Raw genomic sequence first — 24,200 nt, 5'->3', positions numbered from 1 at the left:
AGAAGACAACAGGTTAGTCTACTTAGGTCTAGCTACTAAACGAGTAATAACAATATCTCACTGACTTGAGTTAGTATTCAGTCAAGACAGTGCTACCAGTTACCATTGCCTTGACTGAGGCCTAACTAAAGTTAAGGCGTAAATGTGGCCGCGTCCATTAACTGTCTGAAAGCCCAATGCAAAGAACTTGTAAACCAGCTGATTTGACTAATGGATCTACAGGCTTATGTTTTCTTTAGAGTTATTCAGCAGCTTATTGTTGGATGAGTTATTTACTAACCGAACAACTCACGATGAAATGACAGACGAAGTGACTTATTTGCGAGTCTAATTAAACCTACAGTTCATCAGACTGAATTGTCAAGTGATGGTGTAACCGATTGTGAAGCACGACAACCAAATATTTGTCGACCTTCTGACTGGTTGATTAACTAATTGATCCACATAACAAATGTTTATCTTAATAACTGATTGATTGACGATCTGAGTAAGTCTGACTTAATCACTGACTCATGTTTTCCTGGCTGATAACAAGAAGAATAACTAACTGATACACTATTTATTGGCTGTTTCGGCTGATTGACGTTCTTACTGCGTGTCAGATCAACTGACTGAAAGGTTAAGTAAATGACTGACTAAATGACGGAGTGACTGGCTGAGTGACTGACAGACTAAGTGGCTAACTGACTTACTGTCTGACTGAATGAATGAATGGATGAATGAACGACTGACCTACTTAGTGAGTGACTGTCTGACCAACTGAGCGACTGACCGACTGTCTGGCTGTCTGTCTGATTGACTGACTGGTTGAGTGAACGACTGACTAAACACTAGTTGAATGGGCGACTGACTGACTGTCTGACTGACTCGTTGAGTGCGTGACCGATTGACTGTCTGACTGACTAAACCACTGGCTGAACGACTCACTGACAGACGGACAAGACGACTTACTGACTCCCCACTGTATAAATGACGAATTAAATGATGAACTACCGGATCTGTTTATCTTATTGATTGAGCACCCGTTCTCTTGACTGACTGACAGAAAGATACGTATCTAGGCAAATAATTGACTGACAGAGAGAAACAAACGACTAAATAACTGACAAGTTGTCAAACTTCTCAAAAGTGTGATTAATTAGCAGCTAACAGATACCATTCCCTTAACTTTAATCCCAATAATAACCCTGGCACTGTCCATAACTGTAGCCACAATCCTAACCCTAACCCTAGCTTGCTGTCCTAATCCTGGTTTTAATCTAAACACCGAGTCTAACTATAATCACAATAGACCGGTTTTCAATTGAGTTTCGAAAGTAATTCACACATGCTTTGGTTTTGCTGTACTACGCTTTGTGATTGGCTCCCTAAACTCGCGTTAATTTCTCAACCAATCAGAAGCTAAACCATAACTAATCCTGACTTGCTCGCACGCGTTTTCCTGCGCAAGCCACCGGTCACGTTTATTTGCTTCAAATTCTGATTGGTTCATTGTGCTGTTTGCGTAGGCCGTGATGATAAAGAGAAATTATTTTGGTTTTGGTTTTAAGACACTCGACTGAAAACCGTTTTCTTTGAATTGGTAATTGCGTATCATGTTTTTGTAACCTCTGTTTGACTGGGCATGATTAGCCGTCTGTTTAAACCTTGCTAATCATATGCCGAAATAATGCTAATCATAGCAGTTAAAGTGACGCATTAAAGAAAAAGGCTTACGGACGACTGAATCCAGGTAACATCGCTTGTTGTGACTGAATGACAGACCTGTCGTGCAAATATTGGAATTTTAAACTTATATTGTGTGTTTCAGTATGGAAACTGAAAACCTACCGACTGACTAACTAACTTGATTTATGATTGATATATTTGCAAAGCTAATTTATTGACAGAAATCTCCTGATTAGGTGAACGAAAAACGCCTGAAACAGGCCATTTCCGAGTTGCTGTGAACCTCATCATGAAAGCAAGGCTAAGTGCATGGCTTTTCATATGAAAATTCGTTTTGTTTGCATATGAATAAAAACCTATTTTCTTAATAAAAAACTTTATACATAGCCTCGCATTCATAATGAGGCTCACAGCAACTCGGAAATGGCCTATTACTATGATCTCACCTGCTTGCTAACTTTAATGTTCTAAGGGAGAGACGCTTAGCCTTAGTTAAAGAACAGACAACGATCTTTCTCTTTTGGGCTGTTTTACTAAGCTTATGATTAGTTAACTGAAAAACTCATTTAACCAATTAAACTGATTTAAACCAAACGTTGCGCAAGTTTTCCCGCGCTTAACGCCTGTTTGTATGTATTTGCTTTGCGCTAATTGGCATATTAGACTGTTTATCTTAGCTGTGATTGACTGGCGTAATTAGAATGAGTTTATTGTTTATTGGAAAACTCAAATCAGTGAAAGCCACTCTAAAAGAGTCTGTACCGTAGGATTGAATGATATCTCGCTGAATTTAAAAGAACACGACTTATAGGACGTGACTAGAAGCTACATTGAATGACTGACACTAGTTAACATGCGATAAACGCACACTGTTGAGATCCATTATAACAAGACACTATCCAATTTTGAAACAAGGACTGATTGACTTTACTAATATGCAAGTTACTGATGGACAAACAACAAAATCAACGTCACTAGAAGCTAACTATAATTATCGACATGTTTTACCCTCTTATTTGTCCATTAACCTCACAGAGCGCAACTAATTTAAGTGTTAACCGTGATATAATATCCCCAAGAAACAATTGTGGGGTGCATAGCACATCACGCACATGCGTTTGTATATGACTGTTTTTCCACTCTCCATTGCGAGTAGTATTTACAATCACTACCACCACCACCATCATCATCATCATCATCATCATCATCATCATCAATTTGTATTTTGCATAATTCCACGACGAGATGATCAAATGCGCTTAACTATGCAAACGCAAATCAGTTTTTACTCGCAAGTTAAAATTTCCGTTCAATTAATTTCATTCTACACAGAGCGTTTATAGATGCGATCAAATATAAACAATTCTTAAGAGAATACCGTAGGTAACCTACCTAAAGTTTCTGCTTGATCTAGTGAATGATGGCATCTGTGCAAATTTCGAGAATTCTAGCTGTTGACTTGAAACGAAAAATAAGTAAGAGACATTTCAAATTTTCGCCGGTTCGCAGCAGATGTAAGAGCACGTTTTACCTGTTGTCTGGTTCTCTTTAATCAGCTTGAGCTCTGCTTTAAAATCAAGTAGCATTAACGATCGGCACTTTCAATGCTTTCTCGCGTTTTCCCCGTCGACCTAGCACTGGTTCAGTTAAAATCGGTTTTTGAGACGAAAACCCATTTGAAGCAGCCGATTAGACGTGACATGAATGCCGTCGCCAACGCGCAAATGGCCTTAAATATATGCAGGAAGATAGTTGTGACAAAATGCTAAAGAATGTATTCACCTTTTCTCAATACAGGTGGCGCTAATTAGACAAAGAATGTATTGCACTGTATTCTTACGCGCAATAGAGAAGCCATATTATTAACTCCTATTTCGTGTTCATCAGAGGTTTCAAACAACTCGCAAATATAAAAACAGTTTCTCGGTGTTTGGAAGTAATGTATCAAACACGAGTAAGACTGTTTTATCCGATTTTCCAAACATCGAGAAGTTGGTTTAAAAAATGAGGCAGAGCTGATTTTTGAAGCCAACTTCGAACTGTTTGGAAATCGGATCAAACAGTCTTTCGAGTAGTTTGATATAAGTTCTCGAACCATTCAAAAAATTTCAAAGCAAATGTTCAAGAAATTTATGATAATTAAGGTTACATGTTCAAACTCCTTTACGGAAGTGATTTCCTTCGTGTTTTGACTTCATGAATTATTAATGAGTTTGAGAACCTCTGATGTTTGCACATTTACACTGGTTGTTTGTATATATTTATTGACATCATAAGTGTCACTTCAAAACTACTGCAATGGGACAAGGCAGACAGAAAAAAAAGGCAAAAAGACCAACATACTTGAAACACAATAGCATATAGAGAAGCAAATAGTTATACAACCAACCGAAACAAAGTAGGCGAACAAACATACACAACAAAAGATAGACAGACAGACGGATAGACAGACAGACAAACAGACAGAAAGACCGACGGACAGACAGACGGACGGACAGACAGACAGACAAACGGGCAGACAGAGAGACAAACGGGTAGACAGACAGACAGACACGGGCAGACAGACAGACAGACAGACAGACAAACGGGAAGACAGAGAGACAAACGGGTAGACAGACAGACAAACTGAAAAACGGGCAGACAGACAGACAAACAGACAGAAATACCGACGGGCAGACAGACGGACGGACAGACAGACAGACAGACAGATAGACAGTGTATAAATAAAGGCCGGGCAACCTACCTATCTATCTACCTACGGACGGACGGACAAACAGACAGAGCCAGATCAAACAAAAAAGACGCATTAACACAGACACTGACTAAAAGACAGATAACGACATGCAATGAGGCAGACGAGTGACAGCAAGATTTATATATAGTCTCAGTTACGACCAAGACAGGGACATTAAAAAACATATACGACTTATGATTGCTACTTAAAGCAGCGAACTAATCAGAGAAAAGCCATGCTCAAACGTTAACAAACAGAAAGTGGTAGAAAAAAAAACTTGACAGACATGAACGCACACAAACAAACGGCCAAATAGCTTGGCATTCCGACAAAGCTACAGCCACAGATCGTTTCAATAGGCCATTTCCGAGTTGCCGTGAACCTCATTATGAAAGCGAGGCTAAGTGCAAAAGCTTTTCATATGAAAATTAGTGTTGTTTGCATATGAGTGAAAAGTAATTTTCATAATAAAAACTTTGCACTTAGCCTCGCTTCCATAATGAGGTTCACAGCAACTCGGTAATGGCCTATTGACAGACTGACCAGCATACAGACTTTATGAATAACAGCCACAGACCAAGCAGTAGACAGACAGACACGTACGAACAGGAAGACCACCAAGACCTAGTAATTATGCGACTAATTATACATTACTGCATACATTATGACTAAACTAGGGAAATGCTTGTTCTGATTTACAACGTCGTACTTTCCTGTCAATGTACAACTATATTCCGATAGACTATTAACTGACTCATGTAATCTATAACTGGTTTTAATTAACTGTGATATTTCTAGAAATGCACCTAGTCCTGACTTTGGGTAGTTCATATAAGATATTTGTCATTTTCATATGACTTCATGTTTGACAGAATTATTTGCGTTTTAGTAACAATTAAGGTTAGGGGACACCTTGTGATGTCTTTGATACAGTTCATGAATCTCATTAGCGTGCACTTCTGGACAGTAAGTGTTAACTGTATGGATAACTACCTGTAGTGACTATGTAATGAGTTCAGGACTATTATTGACTGGACTTAGAACGCAAAATGCTATTTTTAAATAACAACCTTAGTTACTACCTAAATAAGTGATTCATTAAAATGTTCGTATTATAAATGGCTTAATTTGTAACTGAATAAATAACTAATCAGCTGAGTAACTGATTCACTGCATGAAGGATACAATGACTGCATTAAAATGCGTATAAAGTTGTGTGCGAGTGGCAATCGTTTTCAACTACAACGGTTTTTAAATTTGAAGTGTGGAAAGTTATTCCGCATTTCCTTTGGTTTGATTCTACTACGCTCTATGATTGGTTGACAAAACTCGCGCCACTTTGTCAACCAATGAGAGGCAAAGCCGAAACCAATTGTGACTCACCCGCACGCATTTTCCCTCGCCTGGCGCTGGTTATATTTGTTTCAAATTCTGATCAGTTCATAACGCTGTTCGCGCCTGCTGTGATTGGGTGGAGTTACTATTTTGGTTTGGGTTTTACAGACACTCAATTGAAAACACATTGTTATAATTTAGAATTTTTGTTGCTGATCATCAAATGATTAACCGAACAACAGACAAATGTAACAAATTGCCGATTGAGCTTTCGACACACTAACTGCGGGATTGACTGAATAACTAACTGGCTAAGTAGCTCACTGAATAATTGGTTGACTAAATGACTGCCTGACTAACTGACTAAGGGAAAATTGATTGCACAATTGCCACTGACTGAGGCTGAGAAGAACTGACTATATCAGTGGGCGACTATCTTCAAAGAACTTCTTTTTTGCCATTGGTCCACGGTAAACACTCTCTCTATTTGTTTTTTTTAAAGGCGTATCGTTATGACCTTGTTTTTAGAGCCAATAGCGTGACTTTTTCCGAGAGTTTCCAATTAGTGAACGACGGGAATAACTACCTCGTTTTTACTGACCAATTTGGTTGGTGACCAAGGTCTAACTGATTCAAAGCCGGCTAATTACCAAGTGGCTAATTAGTAGTTAGTCAACTGACTAATTGGCCGTGCGACTATCAACTGAACTGGACACACACATGCACATATCAAATGTCCGACTAACTTTGTACAATAATGATATTAATTTATTGTAGGAAGACCACTAACAAGCGCAGTAACAGGAAACTAATAGATATTGGTCGTCATTAGTACGAATGTCTATACTTCATTTAATCAATCAATCAATCAATCAATCAATCAATCAATCAATCAATCAATCAATCAATCAATCAATCAATCAATCAATCAATCAATCAATCAATCAATCAATCAATCAATCAGAGCAAGGACGAGAACCAACAGCAAACTCAACCCACATATGACACCGAATCCAGGAATGGAACCCAGGACACATTGGTGGAGGCTAGTGCTCACACCATTGCGCCATCCCTGCTATCCTAAAATAATACCCATTAAAAGTATAGAGCAAAATTCCAGGTAACTACCAACACGTTAGCTGATTACAGATCAACAGGCTTTCATACTAAATAACGACCAGTTAAACAAACAACGATGACTTTATCATTATCCTAAAATTGATCTTTCTTTAGGGTTGCTTACATGACACCGGTGCTACTCTCATCCCGGTAGGAAATAAAACGTTTGCACACAGAGCTCTGTTATGGCCGTGTATGTTTCTCTCAGTCACTCCGACACAAAAAAGGCCGAGGTGATGCAATCAGTTCGTACTCCGTACTGGAATATTTAGTCTCGGTGTGGTACGGGTAACGGGATGAACCCTCAACATCAATCGCATCTCAGGCGATTTTGGACAAATGTCGTCTAAAGGAATACAAAGCTAAACAGTGGAAACTGCGTAAATTCGTATCAGTCTGAGAATCGTGTCATGTGAGAGGGCGTTTGCATGATACTGGTACAACTTTCATTTTAGTACAAGATGCAGAAAACCTTACTGGCCGGTCTACGTAATTCTTTTGCAAGGCGGTCCGAGTTTGAATGTGAAAAACAATGGTTCGAGCCAAAAGCATATCAAACGATCAAGTCATAGTATCGAGCTAACAGGACACGGGGATGAGTTTTAGCAACGGCAAAACTGAATGCGCCTCACCGCGATACCAAATTTTGGAATGCTGAGACGGAAACGAATTCAGAGCCCTGCTGAAAAGCAAACCGGGATGAGCTAGTGCAGGTTTGAAAGTCGTACTAGTATCATATAAAGGCCCTTAAAACAACCTTACCAGTCTTCGTGAGTAACAATACAGTTACGCCTCTCTCTGTCCCCGGCTTCTCGAGAGCCCTTAGTAATACTGGGTCGCATACTGCAGTGCTGTATTTACTAAACGCACCAAGAAGTTAGTCGCCTATCCAACAGCTGATTCTAGATTATTAGCCGACAGTAACAATGGCTTAAACTTAAATGAATATGAATATATGAAGGCAAATTTAAACTTAAGGTTTAAACTTAAGACACTTATTTGCTGTCATCGTATACAAAATTCATGCAGTAATAGTGCGTAATACTACAAACTAAAGAAACGAATTAACTTGATTATGTTGTTTCTTAAAATTCTACTTCTTTCTAAATTAAAATTACCATTTTAAACCTCCTTCCAAGTCATTCAGACTGCACAGTGTCCTATCCAAGGGGCACCCAACGTTTTCCCGTCGTTTCGGAGCAGCTTCTGTTCGGAAGGCGCTATACCGGTCTGAGAAATTCGGATTAAATTGTGAAGAAAAACTGCTATCTTCTTTTACAACAGATCACCTCAAACTTAGTTAACACTTAAAATCTTAACCCCGTTTATTTTTGGAGGGGTACATGTGCTGTTCAAAGTACGAAAAAGGTTAGCCAACAGCAGATCAAGCAATCAAAGTTTCTGTTCACCAAAATTTTTCTTCCATTTAACTCAGATAAAGAACCTGAACAGATCAAACTTTGTTAGTCTACACAAATTTGCCTTTAACCCCTAATATCAAAGAACAAATTCTCCTATCTTATCCCTGTACAATTCTTATAAAAGCACTGGGGAGAAGTTGTTTAAATATCAAGAAAATTTAACTTAGGTGATCATATTCTTAATTCTCATGACCTCAGGGGTTGAATAAGGACTGATATTACAAGGTGATATTTGATGCTGATCACTGTTAGGGCTTAAAAGAAATCATGGACACAAACAGTACAAAGAGTTTTTCTTCGGTTTTATCGTTGGGTGCCCTTGGTTAATAACAGGATTCTTGATAAAAAGTGACGAATCTAAATGAAAACGTTTCCTCCTAAAAACTCTAAAATTTTGGCTAAAATTACTATTTTAAAGTAATTTCCTGCTAATTCAGATAACGCCCTATATAGCAGGCTTTTAGATAAATCTTTGGAAAGTAACAAATTAATATAATTAGGTTGCCTTCTTAAAACTCTGCTTTTTCAGTAAAAATTCTATTCTAAAAGGCTTCACTTCAGGTAGTTCAGATGACGCGCTTTATAGCAGGCTTCTAGATAAATCTTTGCAAAGTAACAAATTAATAAGATTATGTTGTCTTCTATAAACTCTACTTCTTTCAGATAACGCCTTATATAGCAGGCTTCGAGATAAATCTTTGTAAACAAACCGAATAAACATAGTAAACACGACTATGTTGTCTTCATAAAGCTCTCCTTATTGCTACGGTTAATTTTCGAGCATCTCTCAGATGATTTAGAGGACACCTTACACAACAGGGTTCGAAATAAATTTTTATAAAGTAACAAATCAATCAGTGATCACGTTGACTTCATAAAAGCTCTCCTTCTTTCAGTTCTACAGTTACTTTTGGAGCATCTTTCAGTGATTCAGAGAAACCCGAGGCCTTTTCCATTTTCTGTCTGACCTCTTCAAGATTCTTTGTAAACAGGTCTGACTGTAAGACGATCCGTTTCAGAAGATCATAGAGCCATCTGAAAATAATAAGGAAAAATAATTAAATACATCTATCAGTTAACAGTTTATAGTTAAGAAGGTCATTCTAGCTAGATGACTTCACGAGTGGCTGGCTAATACCTTTCTGTCGATTCGCGGTCCATTGTTGCAATCCTCTAAAAACAAAAATTTCAAATTTTGCTTCCGTTTTGCATGCTGGGAGGGCAAATAAAGGAACTCAAATTTCCCACAGAGCCTTCCCGTATAGCTCAATATATGGAGTAAATCCACTCCCCCATACCGGCTTCGGTTTTGGTCTACAAAATAGGGGGAGTGAATCGCTATTGCGCCGTTTACACCGCAAGTAAATTTGAACCGGCGAAAACGTTGAAATACGGTTGATGGTAACGACTACACGTGGTCACTACACGTAAGCTAGGTTTACTCAATATTTATCGTAGCAAGACCCCCAAATTATTTCGCGTACGGGAAATAACTAAGGCTTAGTTCAGACGCCGTGCTTCTGCCGTGCCGAACACAATTTCAATTAGGTTTGACCGTAGTACGGTAGAAGCATGATTTTGATTCAGACGTCGTGCCAGAGTCAAACTTAATTCAGAAATTACTTAAGCCACGTAACTATTGACCAGCGGTATTGATTTTCAAGATGGCGCCGTATTCAAAACTAAAGTGCAAACTCCTGTTCGTTAAATTTCTGCAAGACTCTCGAAAACGACGGATGGAGCTGCAACAGAAAATCCTCTTTTCTTTTGGAAGCAAGGCGAACGCTGTTATTACGAGTTTTTATCGTTACTGCACTGCTCATTTCTTCGGAGAATGCCGTAGCCGTTCGATCCTGTCGACGTCTGCCAGGAAACAATGGTTGGTTTGATCATTTATGGAACACACATAGCCATACGAGATTTAAGAAGACTTTCCGTGTGTCCAAGGCAACCTTCCAATTTATTTTTGGCCGAATTGAACATGACGTGCAACGAGACACTGTCGCATAGGAGCCAATTCCACCAGCATTTAGGCTAGCAGTCTGCCTTTACCGTTTTGCAAGAGGAGACTATTTCTACACGATAGCGGAAATGACCGTCCTAGGTAACTCAAAAGTTTGCGGTATAGTAAGTGAAGTTACAAAGGAAATTATCAACAATCTCTGGAGTGACCAAGTCTTCCGACACTTTCCGAGGAACGAAGAGGAATTCCTGGAGCAAATTTTGGATATGGAGGAACTTCGGCAGTTCCATCCAATAAGGGATAATTGTCACCTAGCAACTAGGATCAGAAATGTGCTCACTGCAGAACTTGTGGAGGGAAAACCAAGGATATGGTGTTTTGTGAAGGTTCAAGAAATAGTTTGTCATGTTTTAAGCAGAAATGATTGTAGATTGAAGTTACAGATCATGCATTCATTTGACCAGCCAATCAAAAAAAGTTTATTTGTAACATTCCAAAGGTGATTTCCAGTTGTTATTTGTAGAAGTAAATAGGAAATGTGTAATTTCCAATTGCTTAGCAAAACATTAGAAGTTAACAAGCAACACAGCTTCTTTTGGTGATCATTCTAGCACGTGTACCTTGCTTATTTAAGTTGCAATGAACTAATACAGGGAATCAGGTTTGTATACCTCAACAGGATTTAGTGGTAATGTGAAAGTTGAAGAGTTTTGATATTTAAAACTCCGTTAGTATTCAAACTGAGTTTTCAACTGAACATATGACCATAATCTCATACCAGGACGTTCTGGGAAACATAATCTCTATCAGTTTATGATCATTTCACATGCTCATTACCATAATCTGTCTGACTTACAAGTACCTCATGAGATCAATTGCTAACCCAACAGAATATGAAGCGACTGAACGGATATTCAAAAGCAAAGGACTCCAAACTGCATAGTGTACTATATAACTTTTTCAGCTGACTGCGTACACAATTTGAACACATAATATACAATATATACAGAGGCTATGGGGCTCAGAGGCAAAGTGACTGAATGTAATTTGTTCTTGGTCTGTGTACAAAACAAGATGAACAGTTGCAACATGCCAATTACTTGAGAATGATGTATTATCCTACTGAGAGTGACACAGGCATACTCATCATTCTTATTCATTCACAAGGCTAAAAATATACCATCATATTTATTTCATATACCACACGTTCGACACAAAAATCCTAGCAGTATGCAGGATATTTGTCCCATGAACCTAGTTTAATGGCCTTAGCTCTCCTGTAGCTCAGTGGTAGAGCATCCGTACTAGTAATCGGAAGGTCTTGGGTTAGACTCTTGATAGGAGCACTCGGGTTTTTTTCCGAGTATGCCCCTGTCACTTTCTAGAATAATACATAATTCTCATTCATTCACCCGGCTGAAAATATACAATCACATATATTTCATGCCAATTACTTATTTACCATTCATTTAATTTCATTACTCTTTTGTAACAGGGGCTTTTGGGGCATTTTAGCTTTGTGGCTAAGCGAGAGGTGCCCTGCTACCTAACGGGATCTTTTACATCAAGTGGACCAGATCTTCTTCAGAGGAACATAGTCTTTATTGAAGATCTTGACTCATTCTCTTACAGGCAGAACCAAAAAGCTTTTACTGAAGAACACTGGTCATATAAGACCCATAACCAATAGTATTTCGACAACTCAATTTCACTTGCGTAAGCTTAGCAAATGGAGGAAATTCTAAAGAAATTACTTTTCGCACCTTTACAAACTGAAGCTCATTTCTTATTCGAAAGAACAGCATGTGTTTTTAACACCTATGTGTTTTACTTGACGGCTACCAAGGGTCCGATATTTCCTAAACTGAGTGAAATCTATCTTTACTGAAAATTTTCCCGTAACACTTTTCAAGAGAAATGGAATTTGCTTCTATTCAAAGCAAAAAAGGTTATTTTCTACTATTTTCTTTATGGAGAGCTCACCATGCCTCTGACCCCCTCAAGATTTATAGTAGTATTTTAGAGGTGAGGTACCAACTTGGGAGATATTTCCTACAACACACACATATCAAAGTCAGAGCGTAAAGAAAGTTGGATAATTATTCCTGACACTGGTTATAGTTCTGCCTTACACCTGATGCATGCCTCCGCTCTTCATGTATCCATAAGCATGCTGCGGCGGTACAGCCATGTAACCACGCTGCAGGGAGCTAACTTGAGTTAGGAGCTGAACATTTTCGGTTGGTTGCTGAACTGACATAATCATTTGCATGAGTTGTAGTTCGTGCCTTCTGGATTTTTCGTTCTCTTCCCGATAAAATTCGAGAAGCTCTTTGGTTGGGTCTCTCTCTAACAACTTCTCCATACATTCCACAGCGATTGAGGCAACATTTTTTCTTTTTTTCCCCCGATTTTTGACTGGGACAAAAAGCCTCATGTCATCTGATGATCCACTATCCGTGCTTCCTTCACTATCTCCTACACTTTCTACGGGACTTCCTGCACCGGACCGTTTGTATAAGCTTACTTCTTCACTGCTGCCGCTCGATGGTTCCACCGCTCGCTCGGGCTGACAGAGAATCCTGAGTTTTAACAAGAGAAAACGACATGGGGAACCGCGAACCAAAGTTCTTGTTTTCTTTGAAGCGATCAACACCTGTGGACGTCTTTAAGGTGAGAACCACTTTTTTACATTCGCTTATCAGCCTCTTTAACTTGTTTCTCACTTGCTCTACTGTGAATATTGAAGCTCTTGAGCACGTGCTTCCAAGCGTGCCTGTAAATCTTTCTGTAGCTTGCTGTATACATCGTTTTTTTTTTGGGAGTTTTTAGAGTTTGTAAAGATAATCTTTTTTTGTAGTAATCGCTGTTGCACACAATATCTACCATATCGGTAACTTCGTCTTCTTTCCATGACGACTTTCTTCCAGCTTTCTTCCTTGCCCTACCGTTTACCGCCGAAGACTTTCTACTGATTTCCCATTATCTTCGCTTGTTTTTTGGTCACTGTGATCTGCATAGCCCGCCAGTGGAATACTGTTATCAATCGACGTTTTTTTGTTGGATAATTCATCGTCATCCCGCTCTAAAGCAGCGGAAATGTCCTGCAGCTGTTTTCTTTAAGCCGCCAAGTTTTTGAAAACACATTCATTGCACATACTCCGTAGAGGATAGATCTACCCGCGGGATCGAAAATACATTTATATAATTTATGAATTTAGTTCGGCACGGCAGAAGCACGTTTGAATTACTGACGTACCACAGTCGTGTGGCACGACAGAGCTTGTCGAACTTAACTGCTTTGCCGAACTTAATTCAAAACTTTGATTTAGACGCCCTGCTTCTGCCGTGCCTTTGCAGAATTTAATCATTGAATTAAGTTCGGCACGGCAGAAGCACGACGTCTGAACTAGGCCTTAGTTTTTCCAGGGTTTGTAATGATGCCCTGATTCGAGCAAGATTTCTGTGTGAAGGATACAGAAAAAATGTTTACATGCGAGACAGTGTGTAGCTGATCATGGCATCACAAAGATGCAAATTGGCCTGACATATTATAGTAATAATATCTCGAGGCTTGTCTATGGGCTGGTGAAATTTATACTATATTTGTCTCACTGTGACCATAAAATCAAAAGAAATCTTCTTCTCAAACTCCATATATTGTGCTCCTTTGACCACAATTATCGTCCTTGTCCGAAAAAGGTTTCCCTGAAATGCACATTAAGCTCAGAATGCAGACTTGGAGTTACATGGCAATGAATTCCTTTCGAGTCTGAGAACAAATTTTACTATGTATAATTAGCTCAATGGTTATAAATTCTATGTACGGAGAGTTGGTAGAGCCTAACATGACGGATAAAAGTTGCATAACTCCGTCAATAACGTCTCCTTTTATTTCTCTTGTCGGCCATGATCTCTACATCATTGAGTCACCGTTTTTTTTTTTTACGTCACAGCGTTGAAATACAATCGTTTCGGCCGCGGGGCAAATGAAACTACTTTTTATACGAGAAGCAAAACATTGAAGCAAAAAGATTTGGAATCCTTTCTAACGCTTTTTAAGTGTTAAAAAAACCCTTTAGTTTGAATTAGTTTTACGAAAATGGTATCTTGGCCTTGTCATATGCGGAAACCAAACGCCTAAAGTCGAAGACAGGAGAATATATACTCCCTACATTATTGAAGTCGATGCAGCAAAGAATGTGAATGCATTTTAATTTTGCCAGGAATTACTTTTCTGTTTTGCCATTCTGTTACAAGCAGATTGAATTCTTATCGTTTCGGTCCACCGTCCATTGTTGTGATCCTTTAAACTACTAGAACTTTAAAAATTTTGCTAATCTTTTGCACCCCTTTCCGACGTAGCCTCCCTGGAGAGCCTAAGATATGCCAAGTACATGGAGTAGCCCCTCTTCTTGGACGACTCTCCAAGCCATCCAATTCAAACTGGTAATATGAACACCAATCCCCTTACCCTAGCAAAACCTTCAACTCCGTGGCAGTTAACGATCATCAAGGTGATATGGCCGCTTGAATGTCTCAGTTATTCGTAATATTCTGTCGGATCTTTGCGATGTCGGGCAGAGATCTGACATTGAACGGTACGATTTCAAAGAAAGTGGAAAGATGACTTGCGGAAAAGAAAGAATGAAGCATACAAGATTTATATTGCGACGTAGATTATTACACGTTTGCAAGGATACACATGTCCGGATTTTGAGCTCGTCAGCGAAGCGAAACCGCGGCAACAAGTCACTCTTGCGCGGTCACTCTTTACTCACGTGTGGATTTAAAAGAGACGGACTCAGAGACAGGACCCTGCTATCAGGATGCTAATGAATGAAGGAAAAAAAAATCTCCTTATTGACACTTACCTCCACTGAATTTCCAGTTTGGCTCCAATGGCGTTCAAGACCACAGACCTCATGCCATTCATCAGAGACGAGTACCCATCCGTAATTAAGCCATATTCCTGAGCTAAAAGGGCTTCTTTGGTTGACACGTAGATGACCTGTGACTCTGGATCAAAGCCAGGCCAGGCACGTTTCAGTTTCTCTTTGACAACTTGCTTGACGCCTTCAGCTCCTTTCACGTCGTCCCACTTGTTGCAAACAAACAAAGCACACTGGGATTGCAAAATTTTCTGTTCTTCAAGCGAATCGTTTCCTTCTTCCTTCTCCGCTACGCCAACCGATGCTTGAAATGATTTCTGAAACCATGCTTCAAGCTGTAAATCAAGAACAAAAGGTCGTACTTACACAGTTTTTAGCGGAAGGCGTTGTACGAAAGAAGGTGATATAAAATACATATTTTTGGGGCTCTTGGAATGTTATTCAACATTACGAGACCAGTTTGCTTTCAAGAAAGGCATAATTAAAAAAAAATACATTTAGGTTTATTTAGGTGCTTAACCCTTACTATCAAGCTGCGGGCATCTGTAAATGTACACATCATGACAATTTTCAAAGTTCCTTTCCTCTGTAACTCTCTGCTACTAAAACCTAGATGGCACCTGGTAAAAGTTAGGCACGTACGACGGTAAAACTTGGAGAATTATAATCCGTTAAGTTTGTGTCTTGTTTACTCTCAGTTGATACATCATGTGCACCAGACAAGAAAATTTCAGCAAGTCTCCTGTGTTCTCTTATCGTTTTGTCCCCTTTTAAAGACAAATTTGTGTAAGCTAATACGGTATGATCAGTTCAAACGTTTTAGCTGAAAATTTAAGTTGTAGAAAGTTTTAGGAAACAGAATTTGATTCCCGATTTTTGGAGCTGTTTTTGACTTTACAAAAATGTCAGCTGGCCTTTTCTCGAATTTTCAACGACATGTTCGCCCTTTTACTGAGTAAATGCGAATTTCTGTGGCAATTAAGGCCATCCAAACAGATATCCACCGAAATAAACCCTGATATATGAGGTGCTTTGGGAAGCCAACTTACATTACGCGCCCGTCTTGTGCTGAGTCTATAATTCCACTTTTACAACTTTTTAAAGTTTTAAACTTTAAAACTTAAAAGTTTCGGAAAGTAGCCCCCCATCATTTACTATGTATAAATACCCTTGAAGGCTGTTATCACTGTTAAATCCGTAAGCAACCGTGTTTTCGATACTTTCGAGAGCTAGCTTCTTTCGTGACACAATTGTGACGCCATTGTAAATATGAAACGGCACCATGAAGCATGTATCATTATCCCATTTTATGCGGTACAGCAAGTTAATAATTTCGTTGATTTGAGGTTTTTGCTTCTGGCAGCTTGATGGTTTCGGAGATGGAAGGTAAGCAACGCTCAGGTATTGACAACTTTGAACTTTAACGCGACTTTCACACGATCATCACTTTTACATAAAACCTCGCTACAAGGGATATCAGCACTAGCCAGTACTCACTCTGTCTTCCTGAATTCCTCCAGCGTTTGTGCTGTTAATTACGTAAATGAAAGCAAAGGCGTTTGGTAGGTACTGTTCAACGATCTCGTCCATCTCGTCAGATTCACCAATGCCAGGACTGTCAACAATCACTATCCCATCCTAAAATGTAGAAAAAAAATCTGTTGGCTTGATGTTAAAACCATCCCACAAGTTGACATTGAACCCAGTAGCTCTCACGCCGCTCTACTCAGGGGCGTAGTCAGGATTTCTCCAGAGGTACGCACATTTCTTCAAATCCCTCTTTCAACCTCCCCCTTAATTTTTTTTTTCACGTCATGCCATGAACAGAGAGATTAAGAATTGCGTGTACGGCAAACATGAGACTGGCGATTATTTTTTCTTGAAATGAAGAGTTACAAACGCGATGGCATGAAAATGCTCCAAAGAGGGAAAAATTCAATTTCCGGTTGCCGTCCGTTGCTCAAAACCGTCCGTGCTTAAGTTCCCTAACGTCGTTCTAAACCTCTCTCAGGCTATTAAATTTTCTTTATCGTCAGGATAGCGAGATTATGCTGTAAGTCTTAGCGTGATATGAAATGGCAACTACGTCGTTAAATTCTTTGTGGCTTCACTACGGAAATTCTTCGATCCCTTCATTCATTAATTAAGTCAACAAGCTAGCGGTATTTCAAGGTTTTATTCACAAATGAGCACTTTTTACCTCTGTGGGCCACATCATTGTTTTTGAGCAGTGTTAAGGTGGCTCTAAATCATTTCTTCAGTTTTCGCTGGTAGTGATATATATTTTTTCTTGATGTTCCGATTCTTTCATCTCGGGGAAAATATCTGGGTTCAAACATAGTTTCGAGTAGCTTAGTCCTTATGCTTTGCTGAAAACACCGTTACAACTGGTTAAACCCCGTTTCCATGGCAACCAGTGGATGATACATCTGTTGCTCCTAGCTAGTTTCAAAACGGGTTTGTCTGAATTTCGCGCGGTAAAATTTCGCTATTTTTTGTGTAAAGAAGAGAAAAACTCCAAAGTATCTCCTCATAAGGTCAAAACAAATTCTGTACACACGTTTGGCCAATTTCTGCAATTTTCGTTTTGCCATTTATTGCAGTTGTGCACGTATAATTCTCCCTAAGATCTTTTGGAGTACAAATACCAGCTAAATCCTACCATTGAGCCAGTTTTTAGAAAAATTCACCGGGGAAAAACTCGTTAAAATTGCCTTTCTTTTCAGGCTAAAAGACTGCTAAAACTGGCCTTTTTTCGTGCGCTAGAATAATGAAAATTCAGGTATCAGTTAGAAAACTGCGCGCGCTCGCGCGAAATAACTGTGTGGAGTCGCTAATCGTGTTCCAGTGTCATACTGTTTGAGATTTCAATGTTGCATAAATTATGAAACATTATCCGCTAAACAGCTAAATTGCGACCATCTGCAGCGTGTCATTTTATGTTCATCTTGAGCTGCTCACTCAACAATAGCAGTCTAACATGAGAATTGTTTGGAGTTACAAGAGTAAAACTCGTGGTTTTGAAAATAATTGAAGAAAGCACCCACGATTAGCGACGCCGTCACGCAGACTTCCCTTTTCCGAGTGCAAGAAAGGAAATAGGAGACGTCTGCACGCAGGCTAACGATAGCCCGTATCATCCGGACAGCCGAACCCACGAGTTGACCGCTCCTTCCTAGAGTACTGGTGAAACTGCCATTTGGCTCGGGACGAGGTCAAAACTTAGTGCCAACGTTCCAGTTGAGATTAGTAGGTTATATTTAACTGTAAAAATGATCAGTGCGCTTGTTTCGCCGAGTTTGCATTTATTGCTGAAACTTGCCTCGAATTATAGAATTTGCCTCCAACATTATTAAAATGATTAGTAGATACAAAATGATGATTTAAAGGAGATTATAATTTACCCTTGCAATTTAACCTTTGTAAAGAGACCTTTGCTGAGCAACCTGAAGCAAAACATGCAGACCCCCGAGGAAACGGAATTTCTTTTGAAATGATGATTACTTTTTGCAAGAAATCCGATAGCTTGAGAAAACACGTTTATCGAATTTCTTCTCCCGAGCGCTCGACCAGACAGTACCGGAGAAACGCGTTTAAACCCACTGAACATTTTTCTTAAGTTGTAAGATAATTGTTTTTAATGGCCAATAGAAAGCCCTAAACCACAGTAAGATCTCACTTTTTCCTCCTTGTTAAATTCTTTTGGATTCTCAAGTTATCTTTTTCTAAAGAGGCGCAGGCCGTCACTGTTTCGTTGAATTTGCTATCAACCAGTGTCAATCTTTTGCGTGTTTTCATTCTTGAAATATTAACTTCATGAGCGATGATGCTGTTTTCATGTATTATGTTAATAGGGTTTTACGTAGCTTTGATTCTTTGATGGCCTTTTGTAGAATTATTTGACTGATCATCCAAGAAAAAAATTTAGCGAGGTTGTAGTTTACCAATAATCAAACTTCCCGGGTTTTACAGGAAGTGACGTTACGATGGCCCGCATCCTCAGGACAAGCAATCCGATTGCGAAATCGTAGGATTCGATATGTACTGTTCAAATCCTCGACTGAACCAAAAAACGAAAATTCTTGCAGGAGTTTTTTATTTTACAAGAGTATAAAGAATATAGAATTTGCGTGGTAAACAGGACAAACAGGGTATTGGAGAAATGGCTGCAAGAACAAGGAGCAAAAACAAAAACGGAAGTACAATATACGGCTCCTAAAAAGTTTAAAACTTTTAAAGTGCCCCTGGGACGAAAATTTCATTTTCCATCTTTTTGTATTTTCGTGTAGAAAATGACCTTCTTACATGGCTAATTTTCATATGGATTCTACTTCATAAACTGTATTCTGCTGTTATTTAGTTCGCAACAGCAGAATACAGTTTATGAAGTAGAATCCATATGAAAATTAGCCATGTGGAATTTTTCGTGTTGAGCCAATGACGTCACTTCCTGTAATTTGAGCCTTAACCTCCGGAACAAGGCCAAGTAATGGCGGCCGTGAAATCTCGAATAAAAAGCTAAAAAAAAAAAAAGAATACTTCCAATCGCCGTAAAGGATTGAAATTTGGTAACATGAGTAAGAAGGTCATATTCTACACGAAAATGCAAAAAGATGGGAAATGAAATTTTCGTCCCAGGGGCACTTTAAGAGCCATTAGTTTTTCTTATTGTAACTCTGGCCCTCAAGAATACTAGTTGTACTAGTTGAAATATTGGCCCAACTAAATAAGCCCTTTACCGTAGTGTCAGCCCTGCAATCAGTTTGTTTTAAATAGAAGAATTAGCTGCTATAAAGTGGTCGGATGCTGGGAAACATTAGTTGTATGTTTTTTTTGTCTTCTTGACATACCATAACTTTTAAGCTATTTTTTTCACATCTTCTCCTCCTTTCTTGAAAACAATTTTCTGGGATTTTGTGAGACGCAAATCTATGGGTCATTCACCAGTGCAAAAATTATTTTCCAAACCTTTTTTCGACATACATAACAAATCAGTGTGTTCTGTTTTGTTTAAAATTAATCTGAATAAGGCTTTGTTTACATAGTTTAATGGTATTCTCAGTATTAGCAAGAGTGTCTAACAAAGAATTACCTTCAACAATGGGTGCGGCCAAAAGAGTTCAACCTTTTTGAAATTGCAGCCCCGCTTATCAACGTAAGGAGAGATCTGATCCAGGTAGCTTTTTTGGGAGGATCCCATCGGTTCCTCTAATGAAACGATCCTTGTTGGCTTCCCCGTTTCAGGATCCTTGTCTTTGAAATGGGCCACAATTTTGGGTTTTTCACCATATTTTAGTTCGCAGATGTTGAATGTTGTGACGGCGGAGAAAGATGGAAGAATTTCTCTTCCCAGCATAAGATTCACTAGACTGCTTTTTCCAGAAGACGTCTCACCTATGAATACAAAAAACGACCCATGTTGGAATAGATCATATCTTTTCTTTTTGGAGATCTATTTGGTTCAAAAATTATGATGCTAATTATCAAGATTATCATCTGTATCCATACATCATTTATGCCCTGAGAAGAAAGATCCCAACAGTAAAATTTACAAAATGAAGTAGCTCATACACTGATAACCAGCAATAAATTAGAAAGAACAACTTGATTAAACTGCAAGTACAGACTATTTTAAATAAGAGCAGTATACTAAAGATATCAATGATGTATAAGCGGCAGTCTTAATTATTACGGTAGCTGAAAGCTGGTAAGAACTACAACAAGGAAAGTTGAATAAAAAGGTTGAGGAATGTATTAAAGAATAGGGAAAAACTTGGCGACAGGACGAGTCTCACCGTTTGCGCGACTTGAAGTAAGGTTACGTGTACAGATACAGGCATGCCAAAGTATTTGGCGCCTCGTAAAACCGTTAATCCCGCTTATTTTACAGTTTTGAGTCCCTGATAACGCCCCCCCCCCCCCCCCTTGCAGAAAGACACGATGAGACGCAATCTAGGGGGTTATTTTGTCCTCCTTGGGCCATGTCATTTTCATTTTCACCCTGCAGTAGAATTATTTTTCTTTGGTGAGGTTTGTCGCATTTGAATAACAGTAACAATAACAATAACAACAACAACAACAACAACAACGACAACAACAACAATAGTAATGATAATAATAATAATAATAATAATAATAATAATAATAATAATAATGATAATAATGATGATGATTATGTTGATGATGATGATGATAATATAATAAATTAATTAAATCTCTTTGTTAGAAACTCTCTTTATTATTATTATTATTTATGATGATAATAATAATAATAATAATAATAATAATAATCAGTAATTTTTTTTAATATAGTAATAATTTTATTAAAATCTCATCCGAAAACCTATTTACAAATCATCAAATATTTAAAAATGACCAACTGTCAATAAATTTAACAGTTAAAACTTCACTGTAGATTTGATAATATTTTCAAGCAATAATGTTTTTGTAAAAAAAAGAAAAAAAAACTAAATAGCATGAAGTTTTTTAAAAAATTGAAATTCAGCATTTTAAAATCAGTTCCACTTGATAAAATGAAAAGAAAAAAAAATGAACAAAATACGCATCTCTCAAATGGCCCTTTCTGCAGTTTCAATGTCAATGTCCGCGTTCTTGATGTCACGTTGAATTCTTCGTAATGTCCTAGAACCTCTAAGACAGACGAGTGCAGATCTTAACGTGCGAATGAAATTCGGCTTCTAATAATAATAATAATAATAATAATAATAATAATAATAATAATAATAATAATAATAAGCAATCCCATCCTTCCTGTCTGTCCAGTTTGCAAGTGACACCTGAATTAATGAAATCGACATTTAGTGCTGTGCTAAACGAGGCCTCTAGGAAAGATAAATAAAGAAGCCTATGCACTTTGTATATGTCGCACGTCTGGTCCCCAGATCGAGATTTATGATAAATTGCTTTTTAATTTCGTGTTCATAACACGTCAAGGCCCAGTTGTTCGAAAGGCGATTAACGCTAACCCCCGATTAAAAGTTAACCGAGGTTTGTATCTCGCTCGTTAAAAATGTTTTTAAAAGCTGATATTTGGCTAAAGGTAAAGAAAAATCTAAGTAAAAACTCAGTGAAGGGAAACATCTTTTGGAAAAATACTCATTGATTAGTAATTAAACTCCAATCAAACTTCACGTTAACCCAGGATTAGCTTAATCGGGCTTTAAACAACTAGGCCCAGGAGTCAGGTTGTGGAACTCAATAGAAGGTTTAAAACGTCGGTAAAACGTTTTTGGATTGGTTTACAAATAGTATGACGAGCTAGCTTCCGGTACTAGAGAAACTTAGTGACGATTTTCCCGCGTATATTTACCTGTCACAAGAAGGTAGCATTTTTCTTCTTTTAATTGATCCATGTGCACTTTCATATTCTTTTTAATGTCCGGACCCAGTTGCTTCTGCAGCAAAGTGAAATCTTCTTTGGTAGGCATTTTGTTCATTAACCCATCGATTTTTTCGAAAAAGTCTAGTAAGCGACGCCTTTTTGTGACTTCTTCTTCTTTTGCTTTTAATAAAATGGACCGAAAAGCCTGCACAAACGGAAAAAAATGATAGTCCTGTCTGTAGGTTAAACAAACTACAATGCCTTCAGTGTCATGTATTTGCACATGATCTTCGAAGGTTTATTTTGTAAACGCACTAGAGGGTGGCACCGGCAGAGCACAATGCAAATTGTTATTCGGGAATCATGTCGTTTTGAGATTGTCAAGTAGTTACATCTTTATTTTTCGGAGTTCCGAGAATTTGCAAAATTTACCAGATTAAATGCACTCAGACAAAGCCAAATGGCGGGGTCAATAACTTGACAATTCTCAAAGTAACAATTATTACATTTTTGGACTCAATTTTTGAATCTATGGTGTCCCAACTTTCTAGATGGTATTATTTCCCATTGGCCATAGATGCCGAGAGGTTTAGAGATCTTCCTCACGCAAACTATATTACAAAATAGTAAGAGTTGTTGTTAATGGGGTCACGACTTTTCTCGCTCGGTAACAGATCGTGTTTCTTACTGAGTTCCTGCTTTTCCGAGAAATCAAAGCCAAAGAGAATTGTTTAAGATATGCTTTGAGTTTATTTATTTTAAGCTCAGTGTTAAGAAAACGATGGCTTAATGTCGTTTACTATAAGGCTTTTCATATCAACACTGAATAATGCAGTTGACTTCCAAACATTTTGATACAAAAGCAAAACTTTAGACTGGCCATCGCCACCAGTTGAAATAATTTGAATTAGCATACGCAACGACTTTGTTTAGAGCCGCTATTTAGGCTTGAAATCAGTTGCTATTATTCTTACCTCTTCTGCATTCGAGCTGGGTGTCTTATCTCTACTTTCTAGTTCATCTCTCAAACGGTTCTTCATTTCCTCCAGCCCACTTAATCCTTTAAACGGAATATGTAGCGCCTGCATCAAGACCACCATGTCAAAAATATCGTCGATTTCGTTGTAGTCTTTTATTTTGCTTGTTTTGTCACTTGAGTCTTAAAAAAACTACAAGCCTTGCTTAAAAGAAACGTTACGGCATTTCGAAGAATGGTATTTCCCTGTCTTCATCATGCTTCAAAGAACATGAGATGGAAGTACGACACATGACGGAAATCTTCTCAGAAAATGTCATGGAAACGGGAAGAGGGCCAATTAGTTTCATCTTTCGTATAATCTTGGGTCATCAATATCAACTGGGCGATTTCCTCTTGAAAGCCAAATCTGCGAGGTTTTTATCTCGCTCTTTAAAAGGTCACCCGTGTGGCAAGCTAAAGGCTGGTGTGGACCTTCCATAAAATTCCTGATACAACGCTAAAATAAAATTATTTGAAATACACAAATAAGAAGCCGAGTTGCATCACATATTTTTAAATTCTTATTAAGTGCCTGCCACTGTCGCCTTATGGGCAGCTAGATCAGGGGAGGTTGATCTTAGTCGGCCGGAAGCTTATTTTCGGGGCGTCGAAACTTGGCGTAATACTGTAGAATGTTTATTTTTACTCCTTTAGTATATTTATTTTTACTCCTCAGTGGGACTGAAACAATCGTATCCAAGGACAATT

At 38.4% G+C, this 24,200-nt stretch overlaps 1 protein-coding gene across 1 annotated transcript; it reads right to left on the bottom strand.

Moving 5' to 3' along the window:
* Positions 1-9,149: 9,149 nt before the first annotated feature.
* On the bottom strand, positions 9,150-23,728 carry LOC146465106 (transmembrane GTPase fzo-1-like). The gene is made up of 6 exons (XM_085129007.1): positions 23,449-23,728; positions 22,463-22,679; positions 20,225-20,526; positions 16,630-16,770; positions 15,115-15,467; positions 9,150-9,312 (listed from the first exon to the last, which is right to left on the bottom strand). The coding sequence occupies exons 1-6, from the start codon at positions 23,572-23,574 to the stop codon at positions 9,150-9,152; spliced, it is 1,302 nt and encodes a 433-aa protein (XP_084985133.1). The 5' UTR covers positions 23,575-23,728.
* Between the last annotated feature and the right edge of the window lie 472 nt (positions 23,729-24,200).

The sequence above is a fragment of the Pavona decussata genome, unplaced genomic scaffold, assembly GCF_977016875.1.
Source record: "Pavona decussata unplaced genomic scaffold, jaPavDecu1.1 SCAFFOLD_157, whole genome shotgun sequence".
Lineage (NCBI taxonomy): Eukaryota > Metazoa > Cnidaria > Anthozoa > Scleractinia > Agariciidae > Pavona > Pavona decussata.
This window is presented reverse-complemented; position numbering and strand designations above follow the sequence as displayed.

Excerpts from the sequence above, each read along its gene's own strand:
- LOC146465106 (XM_085129007.1), bottom strand. The coding sequence starts at position 23,574 with ATGGTGGTCTTGATGCAGGCGCTACATATTCCGTTTAAAGGATTAAGT. Across the intron at positions 22,680-23,448 it reads CCAGCTCGAATGCAGAAGAG|GCTTTTCGGTCCATTTTATT; the intron begins GTAAGAATAATA and ends CCGTTTGTGCAG. Across the intron at positions 20,527-22,462 it reads ATGCTACCTTCTTGTGACAG|GTGAGACGTCTTCTGGAAAA; the intron begins GTAAATATACGC and ends TTGTATTCATAG.